This window comes from Protopterus annectens, chromosome 7.part0 (assembly GCF_019279795.1).
Source record: "Protopterus annectens isolate FY-2018-M chromosome 7.part0, PAN1.0, whole genome shotgun sequence".
In the NCBI taxonomy this organism is placed as follows: domain Eukaryota; kingdom Metazoa; phylum Chordata; order Ceratodontiformes; family Protopteridae; genus Protopterus; species Protopterus annectens.
The window spans coordinates 1,246,213,630-1,246,227,384 of NC_056739.1; the positions used below are offsets into that span (position 1 = coordinate 1,246,213,630).

Below are 13,755 nucleotides of genomic sequence, written 5' to 3' on the forward strand. Positions count from 1 at the left end.
AAGCATAACAGAGTAGAGGGTCGTGAAATATGCTACATCACACTAATGCAGGATCTATGGAGATGTAACTCCACACTTCCATCTACTATGAAAAAGGAAGCAGTGACAATACAAACCTTTTCCTTAATCTGATGTTCCCCTTGTGGAGTAATCTGAAGAGCTTTTGGAGCACACCTGAGAACAGCTGTTTCTTCAGGGAAGCCTCAGCACAGAATAATTAAGGTGCGATAAGACATGACCTTTCTCAACTTGTCCCTAGGTTTTGGCCATCCGGGTCACAACAAAGCAAAGGAACTGGCCTCCCTTGGATATTTCTGGCTAGTAGTCAGGACTGCTGTGGAGCTTCCTGTGAGATCTGCCTCTTGAATGACTTAGCAGAGACATTGCATGAAGAAACACAGCCTGTCGCTTGGGCAGTTTCTTTATGGTGGGATGAGTCAGTCCAGCTTCAGAAAAAGTGGTTGGTGGTTCTACATTCCTTCTGTTATAGACACATTCTTCCTCTTCTTTTGCAGCTCCTTAAATATCTCTTGGGAGAGCTAGCTGAAAAAGGACTTCACTTACAAGTTGGAATCCTGATTAACATAGTAAGAGAAAACTTACTGTGAAAAGAAAACAGTCACAGCAAAATTAACCTGTCAGCTGTTCTGACCATAGCATCAACACAGTCAGTAGTAGTCTGACTAAATAATTTGAGTTAACGGTCTTTGCAGGAGGATCCTTGACCTCCAGGTCAGAGAGCACTTCCAGATTTTCTGTTGCCTGAATCATAAAGGACAGAATGGAATAGAGAGATCTTGTATAAATGCCTTCTACTCATTCTGTAAAATGGAACATTTCTCCACAGGCCTCCATTGAAAATGGGACTTGTGCCCAGTTGGACTTTCTTGGTAAACAAAAGACGCAGAGAACTATCACTTACCAATTTTGTCCATGGTCTGAGAGGAATAGAAAAAGTCTCTTAACCACTATGTGGCTCAGCTTGTCTACCACTTTTGCAATCGGGCTTAGGAAGCAGGTAATATACCGTCAGCTGCAAGCAAATGACTTGTATGATGAAAAGGAAAGACTATGAGAGCACTGGAAGGTAAGAGACCCTTGCTATGAGAGCACTGGAAGGTAAGAGACCCTTGCTATGAGAGCACTGGAAGGTAAGAGACCCTTGCTATGAGAGCACTGGAAGGTAAGAGACCCTTGCTATGAGAGCACTGGAAGGTAAGAGACCCTTGCTATGAGAGCACTGGAAGGTAAGAGACCCTTGCTATGAGAGCACTGGAAGGTAAGAGACCCTTGCTATGAGAGCACTGGAAGGTAAGAGACCCTTGCTATGAGAGCACTGGAAGGTAAGAGACCCTTGCTATGAGAGCACTGGAAGGTAAGAGACCCTTGCTATGAGAGCACTGGAAGGTAAGAGACCCTTGCTATGAGAGCACTGGAAGGTAAGAGACCCTTGCTATGAGAGCACTGGAAGGTAAGAGACCCTTGCTATGAGAGCACTGGAAGGTAAGAGACCCTTGCTATGAGAGCACTGGAAGGTAAGAGACCCTTGCTATGAGAGCACTGGAAGGTAAGAGACCCTTGCTATGAGAGCACTGGAAGGTAAGAGACCCTTGCTATGAGAGCACTGGAAGGTAAGAGACCCTTGCTATGAGAGCACTGGAAGGTAAGAGACCCTTGCTATGAGAGCACTGGAAGGTAAGAGACCCTTGCTATGAGAGCACTGGAAGGTAAGAGACCCTTGCTATGAGAGCACTGGAAGGTAAGAGACCCTTGCTATGAGAGCACTGGAAGGTAAGAGACCCTTGCTATGAGAGCACTGGAAGGTAAGAGACCCTTGCTGACATCAGCTAGTACCCTCACTTTCTATACTCTCTCACTTGCTTGATCTTGCCCAGGCAGCTACTGAAAAAGTTACATAAGCCCAAAGTGATAGGTGCAGCTGACAAGCTGACTAGTGCAAAAGAGCTGCGAGGCCTGTTTGACCTCAACAGACAAGTCTTTGACTTTGGGGAGGTTAAAGAGAAGAGTCTACATGTTCTCAAGTTCAGCCTCAAAGATCTGACCAGCCAGCCATGCCCTGAAACACAGTCTAGGTGGCATTTTACACTGAGATCTCACTCCCAGTAATGCATATTGGTTGTCTTTCCTGGTTTTAGTTTCATGACGACAAGAGCTTCATCCTTGATAGAAAGTGAACACACCACCATTGAGGGTTCGGAGGCCAAAAACATGGTGGGTGTAACATCTGGATAAGTCCTTGGCCACAGTTTGTTCTCGTGCACGCTTCTTTTTTATTGCTCATCTGGATTCTGCCTTGAATCATGAGTGGAACCCCCTTGCCAATCCCTGCACTGGCTACTGTCCACTACAGTCACAACATGAACATTCAAGAAATGCCTTTATCTTTCCCCTCCTCTTATAATGGACAGACACATTGCAGTGCTGACACTTGCAATTGTAAAGCATTGTGTGCCTTCCTTAGACAGTAGAGTACGATTATATGTATTCTAGCTAGTGATGCAGTGATAGCAAATAAAAAAAAACTTCTTAGGCTCCGAACATGATGTATTTCCAAAAGAGTGCAGCAGGACCATCAAACTGTATTTTCAGTAAGAAAGAACTGCTAACTTTTAAAGATTTCATGTAGTCTCCAGATAATGTGCCTGGTGTGATGATGTCATAGTTTGTAGTGGTGGGATACATAAGAAACCTGAAGGAAAGAGCTTTTGATATTTGTGCAGTTGCCATGGAGAGGTTCAAATAAATGAGATGCCATCTGTTAACTACTGCAGAGGGCTCATCACAATAAGATTATAATTTATCTAATTATTAATGAAAGAATGTTTTAATTCTCAGAAAAATACATAGTAAAGCAGTGTACATGAGAGAAAACGCATCTTAGAAAGCAACTAAAAATGAACACCAGTTCTTTTCTTAAAAAGATAAACATATTTGCTCATACTTAAATAACAATGCTAAACTGTCTCCTTGTTGCACATTTGTCACTCTGTTTATTCAGCTTGAGTAATGTATTTTCCATACTATATATGATATTTTAGAATGCAAACTACTCTAGTATCCCTGTTGTACATTCATTTGCTGAATAATCCATTCTGAGTTCAAATTCTAAATCATTATGTAAGATCTATTATCATTGTTTTTTTAGTTTTTTTTTCATAATTGGTTGCATGTTTGAATACAAAACAACTGCATGCGGTACTCACTGTAAATCCTGGAGCACAGATGCATTTTCCTGTAACACTGTCACAGTCTGCTCCATTCTGGCAAGTACAGATCAGCTGGCAGGCTTCACCATAGAATCGAAGTGGGCAAGTTTCATTGCAGTATAGGCCATCCCAGCCCGCTTTACACATGCACTCACCAGAGAGAGGGTGACAACTATTAAAGAACATAACATAAAACAGGAAGTTAAAATGCATGTACTGAGAAAGATGCTCTGTTTACTACTTGTTTGATCTGTTTACATATAAACATAGAATGGAAACAATATTTTTAGGCAAGGCTCACTGAGAAGTTTGAAACCTTGTTTCATATTTTTTTTTTATTTCCCTCAGTCTTTGCAAACATGCATACTTGTTCCAAAGACCAGCTGTTGCCCACAATTATAGCTTATACCATCATTACTTCTTACAGTGTGCACTTTTGAGGTAGAAGGTCTGAAAGTGGTACAGAAGTAGTGTTGCTGCTACACAGTGTGTGCCCTTTGGCTCATTTCTGTGTTTAGCTGGCTTTCATGCAAAGACTGCATGCCACTGCTAAATCTTTATAGAGTTTGGAGGGAACTCTGGTTTCTCTCCACATCACACAGACATGTTGGTAGGCTGAATACACTCTTACATCCTGTACCATGTGATTGTGTGCATGTACCCTGATACTATATGATAGCCCTTCTCGGATTGGTACCATGAATTATACTAACGTATTTCAGAATAGTCTCTTGATTCCCATGACTCTGAATAGGACAAACTGGTTAATGGAAAAATAAAGTAAAGAATTAAAGTTGAAAGCATTGTAATGCAGATGGCAAAGTACTTTTTAGTTCTTACCTGTATATTCCAATGCTTAAAGTGCAATACATAAATATAGGACTATATTCACATGCATGATACTACATATATAGTAATCTGGGGTTACATGCATGTAACTACATATATACTACTATGGATTTACATGCATATTACTATATATATATATATATATATATATATATATATATATATATATATATATATATATATATATATATATATATATATATATATATATATAGATAGATATAGTTAAATATATACTACTATGGGGTAACATGCGTGTAAGTACATATATACTACTATGGGGTAACATGCGTGTAACTACATATATACTACTATGGGGTAACATGCGTGCAACTACATATATACTACTATGGGGGCATATGTAAGGCACTATGACCACATGGTTCACTGTGCATTCTGGTTTCCCGGCTTCTTCAAGTTGGATATATATTCAGCGGTCACCACTTTCCCCTTGAAGAAGAGGGAGCAGCGGTTTTCAGTTTCATTATCCTCCCTCCCTGTGAGAGTGCTGGGGGTAGATAATTTACTCCAGTGCAATCATTCTGGCCAGAAATGTCAACCCTTCTTGGGCTTTTGCTTAGAAGTCAGTCGGACAGAATTTCTAACCTTTAATTGACATTTTGTCTGACCCATGCAAGTTGTGGGGCCAAATAATCTTCAGTAGATATCTTAAGCATTTTGTATTATTACATGGTGTCCATAAAACATCATCACATGGAATAAATCACTGCAACATACAGAAGGAGTTTACATTGAGAAAGTGAGTTACGTGGCAGGCAACAGAAGAGCTGACTTGGACACCAGCACTACATTTACCAGGAGGGTGAAAAGTAGTCATTCTAGTGGGCTAAGTGGGAAAAAGACAGAAACAAAGCAGATGCTTATTTGAAAAAAAAAGTGTTACTGATGAGGGAAAAGCCAGGAACAAGACAGAAAGAGAAAGAAATAAGAAAGTTCCTTAGTTCTGTGCACAACAAAAAGTGAAAGATACAAAATGTAATAAGACACATCATTCCCAATGAAGGCCAAAGAAAAAGTATAAAAAGGCAAAGACACAGTTTTCCAAAGGTACGGAACAGACTCAGAAGTGGGAACATTTGGTATAAAAAGACACAGAGAAAATAAGGTTTACAAAACAGTTCACAAACCATAAAAAAAAAAAAAAAACAATATAACCTAGCATTTCATAAAAAAGGAGACAGTAATGCTGAACACTAAATACAGTCTTCACGCACGACGGTTGTGATGTCTATGGTTTATCAGCTTGGTGAGTAAACAACAAAGAGATGCTGGGAATATGTTCTGACCTTTATGAGGGATTTAATCAAGAACAGGACACCTAAATATTGACCTGATGAGCCCATAATAAGTTATGAAGTCGGAAGCTCACTTGTCAAGTCCTGCCATTTCTGCCAACTCCAATCACTGAGTAGCAGTATTTCATCATTAGCTTGATGACTTAGAGATTGTGCAAATACAGAGAAGGGGAAACAGTTACAATTTCATATTAACAACAGTTTCAATTTATTTGTATTTGTACAGTCTTGAAGTTAGACTTTATAAGTGGCAAGAATTGTGGGAAGACCCCATGTGCCAGCCCAGGGGTCAGTTCCCTTGCAAACAGCTTTTTTTTACTGGTTTTAATTGTTTCTGTGTCAGGTGATTTTTGGTGTGTGTGTGTGTGTGTGTGTGTGTGTGTGTGTGTGTGTGTGTGTGTGTGTGTGTGTGTGTCCATTTATTATTATTTGAGCACCAGGGCTTTCACTGTGTTTTGCCTTTTGTTAGTCAGAGTGCTATTAATTTACTCATGAGTTCTTGAGCATAGCTTAGGTTGCTCCATGTTCCTTTAATGGTATTGAGTTCCCTAGAAGGAAAATATACCAGACAACATGGGTATCAATGTCATGCCCACATTGTCATTACTACATACTTCATTTATGATGCACTACTTTTTCAAAGTTTTTTTATTTATAAAATATTATGTGATTAGAATAATATCTATATCTTTCTATCTATATCTATATCTATCTATCTATCTATCTATATATATATATATATATATATATATATATATATATATATATATATATATATATATATATATGGATGCATCGTAACCAACTGAAAATCACTTTCATCAAAATTTGTCTTTCCAAGGCACATATTAAAAATGGAGTTACCAAAAAAAGTGCAAAACATCTTTATAAGTGTTTTGCAGAGGGGTAATCCTGTTTGCATGGTACATGTTGGAGATTACATTCCTCAAACCCCCACAAACTGAAGCATACTAACTCTGATATCACACAATACTGTGGAAACAGTGAAACTCCCTTAAACCCCTACCCACTTTAGTTATGCATGGTAAAACCCCGACCCTGCCCCTAACCCTATTGTGTATCTTAACGTAAAAAAATCCTTCCTATAAGTCTACCACAATTCAGACAAATGTGAATATATGCAGGTTATTGATAGTGCATTGGAAAAGGAATTTGCTTCCTTTTTCAACATACTCAATGTCGATGTGTTTTTCTGTTTTCAGTATAGTGAATGGTCTATATATTTTGCATGTCAACCAAGTAACATGTCAACTATATATATATATATATATATATATATATATAGGTCCCTGTTAGAATGTTGAATGTTCAGAACATCAAATCCAGAAGACTAGAAAGGCACAAAATTGAAGTGCCACAACAATGAAACCAAAAATATTGACTATAAAAGCTTTGGCAAGGGGACAAGCCTCCCTGTAAACCCCATGTAGGAGGCTCTGCCCCCCTACACCCCCTGCTAGTTATATACACACCACCAAGATCGCACTGCAGCTGGCAGTGGGAAAAACCCCAAACCCAGCTGTACTGTGATCTCGTACAATCACTCACCTGCACAGTTCAACCTTTTCAATTTTGGTGTTATTGCACGTTGATGTTGTGCCTTCCTGATCTTCTGGGTTTGCTCTGTTATGAATGTCAGTATTATGAAGATTCGACATTCTAACAGGGACTCATGTGAAAAGATATATATATATATATATATATATATATATATATATATATATATATATATATCTAGATAGATATATGTGTGTGTGTGTGTGTGTGTGTGAACTGATAATGAGTGACAGCCACAAAACATTGTAATTTTAGGTTTATAGGTTAGTACTACGCTAACTGCCCTTGCAAGCCATTTTAAGACTAGCCAATTATCCCTTGTGAGACTCAAACCCTGCACCTTGTGTTTATAAGGCAAACACCTTAACCATTAGGCCACCCTCCCAAAACAAACTCACTACAGTTTATCGATAATCACCACTAAGATCATCTGATAAAATAATTGCAATTATACAACAACCCCCCATTAATATTCCAAAATGTGCATGCTGATTGGTCAGCACGCACATTGTAAATCAGAGTTATAGTAATAGAAAAAGGTCCGGTCACGCGGACTTTTTCCATTAGTATAACTCTTTTTTTTTTAACAGCAACGGAGAACACAAGATCTCCATTGCTTTTTACAACCTGTCTCGCTATGTTAAATGAGTTTAACATAGCGAGACAGCTTTTAAAAAAAGCAACGGAGCATCTCCATTGCTTTTTTTAAAACTGTCTTGCTAGGTTAAACCCATTTAACATAGTGAGACACTTTAAAAAGCAACGGAGATCTTGCTTTCTCCGTTGCTTTTTTCAAAACTGTCTTGCTATGTTAAATGGGTTTAACCTAGCGAGACAGCTTTAAAAAAAGCAACGGAGATTCTCCACTGCTTTTTTTAAAGCTGTCTCGCTATGTTAAACTCGTTAACATCGCGAGACAGGTTGTAAAAAGCAATGGAGATCTTGCTTTCTACGTTGCTTTTGCCCACAGCTTTAATGCACTGTGTAAGTATACGCATGTGCAGTACATCAGAACTGCCGCAGAATACCAGACAGCTGCAGAAGGGCAGCAAGGAGGCATTATACAATGCCATTATTTAAGAAAAGTAATTATTTTTTTTCTTAAATAATGTCATTGTATAATAGCAATAACCCACTTCTGGATGTGGGTAATGCTGGATTTATCCATGGCTGGCTTTGTTTGGCCACTCCGGCTTCGTCCTCATGACCAAACCACTCCAACCGTGGGTAAATCCAGCATTACCCACACCCAGGCATGGGTTATTGCTATAATGTAAAATGGAAGGTTACATTTGCGATTGCAAAAATTTAAACAAAAAACAGCTTTTTAAGTGGATGGCTTTACCCACTACACCCCCGATGTGGGAGCCCCACATCCAGATGCACGGAAATTAAATATATTAATTGCAAGCTTCCATAAACTTGAAAAAAGTGCAGCAATAACTTGTGTAGCACTTATATATGTGTGTGTCTATATATATATATATATATAAACACACACACACACACACACACACACACACACACACACACACACACACACACACACACATACACATACACACACACACACTTAAGAAGCAGCATGTGTTATGTTACAATGGCCTCCTCCCACATTCTAAAGGCATGCAGTACTTGGATTGGGTACTTTAAATTACCTGTAAGTGTAAGTGTGTGTGTGTGTGTGTGTGTGTGTGTGTGTGTGTGTGTGTGTGTGTGTGTGTGGTATGAAAGAACAATCACGGGAAGGCTAAACACCCAGTGGTTTGAACATTGCCTCTAGATGATCGTCACTGCTGAAGTGATGCCTCAACCCCCTTATGTAAAACATGGGAAAATGGGTTGTGGCTGGCTGGATGGATTATTTTAAAATTTAAAATTAACCTTAACTATGTTCTAGGAATGTCAAAAGCTTTTTAAAGTTACAATAATACCATTGTAAACATATGAATGATATTTGAATAAATGCAGATTTAAAGTCCATCGAATCATTTTTAACTGTTGAAATAACCATCTATCTGTCTGATTTCTGTTTAACGGGATTATTCTCTTGGGATAGCCGACATTCCTTTAAGGCACCCAGTGCTGCATTATGACTATTTGAAGATGCATCTTTGAGAATTTTTCTCTGCAAATCTTGACGATCAATGGTCTCGCATTCTCTGTTTCCTTGCAAAACAAATTGTGATACTTCTGACTATTCTCATTTCTTAAACTTTGCAACATATTTATCATGTACAAATGCCTGTGATTCCTTATATAACGCTTTCTCTTTTCTTGGTTTGGTTGCTTTACCAACCACCTCAACTTCAGGTGGAGCACTTTCTGACGACTTGTGAATTCTTAGTATCTTCAGCTTGTATATCTCTAGTATACTGCAGTTTATATTACAATTGCATTTCCTTCTCTTTTAATTTCTTTCCATGTTTTCTTTTATGTTGAATTGATTATCAGGCATCTCTAAGGTGATGAAGTAGATCATTTGCTTGTTTAACCTTTTGTACATTGACAGCTGATCTAGCGATAGATTAAGGTTACGTAAGCTACTATTTCCAAAGCTGTAAGAGAACAATCTTTGTAGCTTTTGTTACTACTATTTTCAATGGAAGTCTTCATTGTTTGTAAAACTTTCTCCATTTTTCCAGTAGTATGTGGATAGTTTGGACTAGATGTTAAATGCCAAGCTCCAAAAGATCTGCTGAATTCCTGAATTTTGTATTGTGGAAGATTATTTGACATGCCAGCTTTAGTTATGTCTTGGCTTGAGAATATATACTGCAGCAAATTATACTTCAGTTTTATATCTGTCAGCTTGATTAGTTGAGCAAAAATTAGAATAATACAGTGCCTGTCAGTTTGATTATTTTAGGAACCATAGTATATATGTAAGATCACTTAGTTCTTTAATAAAAAAAAAAGTGCCTACTCTACTCGATGAAAGATCTGGTATGGGGGGGGTATACTTTTACTCACCAAAATAACACTTGTTCGAATTGTAAACAGTTGACTCCACTTCAGCAAACTTCTATTCAACCGAAAGCATGGACTATCAAACTCCTTTCCCTGGGAAATGAGCCACTTGGCCACCAGGGTGAACTTTGCCCTTTTCCCCAGTGTAGTGTGATCTTGGAGTTGGTATATTTAGTTAGGGGGCTGTGGGGGGTAAAGCACCCCACTTGGGCAGGTTTAATTTGCTTCCATGCCCTTTTTCCCCTGGTGGCCAAGTGGTTCGTTTCCCAGGGAACAAAGTTCTGTAGTCCATGCTTTCAGTTGAATGGAAGTTCACTGAAGTGGAATCAGCTGTTTGCAATTCAAGCAAGTGTTATTTTGGTGAGGAAAAGTAGACCTGGTATGGGATATGTTAGCTTTCCTTCCTGTTGATCGATGTTACAGCATGTACTACATATGGAAGAACTATATTGCCATTCCTAGCCAGTGCATTATATCCCTTGCTCATTGTCAGACATTACTATTCTTTTATGTCGTTCATATATCCTCTGAAGCAGTTGCCTCCTCAGTTGATTAGGGACTGTTATTTTGTCAGCTCTGAACATTAAGCACTGGACATTTTGTTCATTGCAAGAAAAATAAGACAGCATTTCTGCTTTTACGGATTATTAGGTTCAGGCCATCATGTGACTGTAATGTCTTTCAAGAACTGCATTTCTAAATCAGTAACATAACATTACTGGAATTCTTATATAATTTTTCTGTCATTGGTAACTATAGCGCTATAAAAAGCCAGGAAAATGCCCAAGCCTCATCTGTACACAATATGCATGAGCCAGAAACAAACTAACAACCAACAGGATCTGCACTCCAGTGTAACACTTCATAAAAGATTTGTGTTTAAAAAGTCCCAAGTTTTTTATAATAATAATTCAAGTGCTGAGAATTTTCAGGTTTGCTCCATATCAAGTACATAAAAACTCCAGTGTAGAACAGCAGTCACAGACAATCAAGGAAAACCAGTTTGGGTGTTACTATGACACTTTAATCAATGTTATTTAGTATATATAGTTTTTACCTTTAAAGAATGTTACCAAAAATATGTCAAATTTTCAAAGAGTTAAAAACATTTTTGTTATGCAGTTCAACATATATACCATTATGGGTACATTATCATCTGGATCTAACATACAACTAATTAGAACTGTGTATTATATTTAATAATGCATAAAGCATTGTAGGAAACACATTCCTGACAAAACATTGCATCCAAACAATTTTAAAAAGAAGAAAAATAAATAATAATTCTGTAACCAAACTATACTGATAAAGTACAGTTTTGTAAGACTGCACCATAACATTAGATGTCCTGCTTCTCACTGCTGCAGTATTCTTCATTCTTGGGATATCCTGCTGAGGATAGCCAAATGTCCAGCCAGCACACCAAAGCCTTTAAACCTTCCAGGTGCTCTATGTCAGATGTCCTATGTGCAAGGCATAAGGTATATATGGGACATACCAGCACCTAATCAACAGAACTGAAGTGCCCCAGAAGAACCAGAGCAACCCCAGAAGAAAGCAATAACATGTACAGCCAGGAAGGGAAGAATAATTAAAATAAAACCAGGCAAGAAAGATTCCTCAGCCAGAAGGAAAGTAACAGGGACAGGAGATTCATAGGTTTATATGTAGGTACTAGGCTATCTGCCCGAGGGCATTTATAAGCCTAGCCAGAGTGTGTCGGCTTTCGCCGCCCCATTGATTAATTAACTGATCCTCTGTCAAGCAGAGCCAATGAAGTGATCTCAGGGGTGTATTTTCTGTTACCCATCCACTCGTCAAGGTTCCTCTTGAAGAGTGTTAGTGAGGGGCTCTGCCTGATGTAATTTGGAATTTTGTTCCAAAGCATGGGAAGTCTCTGTGACAGGAATCTATCCCTCCAGCATGTTCTATTTATTGCTGTGGTGAGGTTTAGCTCACTAGAGCGCGTGGCTCACAGTGACTTGGATTTCTTTAGGTGGAACATGTCCATCAATTCTAAGTTGGACATGGCTTTGTAAGTCAGGCAGGGATCACCTCTGAGTAAGCGATATGCCACTGAGTACAGCCAGAGTTTTTTAAGTCGGGCTGCACAGGAGGGAGGGACACAATACTGTAACACTGAGAAGGAGGACGGTAAGACCTTACACAATTGTATCATATGGAGGGACACAATACTGTAACACTGAGAAGGAGGGTGGTAAGACCTTACACAAGTGTATCATATGGAGGGACACAATACTGTAACACTGAGAAGGAGGACGGTAAGACCTTACACAATTGTATCATATGGAGGGACACAATACTGTAACACTGAGAAGGAGGACGGTAAGACCTTACACAATTGTATCATATGGAGGGACACAATACTGTAACACTGAGAAGGAGGACGGTAAGACCTTACACAATTGTATCATATGGAGGGACACAATACTGTAACACTGAGAAGGAGGACGGTAAGACCTTACACAATTGTATCATATGGAGGGACACAATACTGTAACACTGAGAAGGAGGACGGTAAGACCTTACACAAGTGTATCATATGGAGGGACACAATACTGTAACACTGAGAAGGAGGACGGTAAGACCTTACACAATTGTATCATATGGAGGGACACAATATTGTAACACTGAGAAGGAGGGTGGTAAGACCTTACACAATTGTATCATATGGAGGGACACAATACTGTAACACTGAGAAGGAGGACGGTAAGACCTTACACAATTGTATCATATGGAGGGACACAATACTGTAACACTGAGAAGGAGGACGGTAAGACCTTACACAATTGTATCATATGGAGGGACACAATACTGTAACACTGAGAAGGAGGACGGTAAGACCTTACACAATTGTATCATATGGAGGGACACAATACTGTAACACTGAGAAGGAGGACGGTAAGACCTTACACAATTGTATCATATGGAGGGACACAATACTGTAACACTGAGAAGGAGGACGGTAAGACCTTACACAATTGTATCATATGGAGGGACACAATACTGTAACACTGAGAAGGAGGACGGTAAGACCTTACACAAGTGTATCATATGGAGGGACACAATACTGTAACACTGAGAAGGAGGGTGGTAAGACCTTACACAATTGTATCATATGGAGGGACACAATACTGTAACACTGAGAAGGAGGACAGTAAGACCTTACACAATTGTATCATATGGAGGGACACAATACTGTAACACTGAGAAGGAGGACGGTAAGACCTTACACAATTGTATCATATGGAGGGACACAATACTGTAACACTGAGAAGGAGGATGGTAAGACCTTACACGATTGTATCATATGGAGGGACACAATACTGTAACACTGAGAAGGAGGGTGGTAAGACCTTACACAATTGTATCATATGGAGGGACACAATACTGTAACACTGAGAAGGAGGACGGTAAGACCTTACACAATTGTATCATATGCTTCCTTATCACTGTTGTAATAGTCGTCACTCTTGGTAGAGTACAACAGCTACTGGAAAGTATGGGAGGAGAAAGCCACAGACGGGCCATCCAAAAACCCATGAAGCAAGGCCCTGGCAAAACCCACCCTGGCCCTAGAAATGACATCCAACTTATAATGTTTGGTGAGAGTGTGAACAGAAGACCTAGTAGCAGCTTCCAAGCTGGATCTGGTATTCAGACCTTTGAAAAAGCACCAGAAGGGGCCACTCCCATTGAAGAATGAGCACAAACAGAAGAAGAAAGCTGCTTACCATGAAAAAAACAGCAAAAAGGAATGGCCTAAGAAATCCAGGAGGAGATGATTTGCTGAC

The 13,755-nt window shown here is 39.1% G+C and overlaps 1 protein-coding gene across 1 annotated transcript in view; it reads right to left on the minus strand.

Moving 5' to 3' along the window:
* Positions 1-13,755, minus strand: part of MEGF11 (multiple EGF like domains 11) — a 4,956,374-nt gene that overhangs the window by 1,220,629 nt on the left and 3,721,990 nt on the right. Inside the window, 1 exon segment of the mRNA XM_044077861.1 lies at positions 3,225-3,399. Coding sequence (XP_043933796.1) covers positions 3,225-3,399 — 175 coding nt within the window.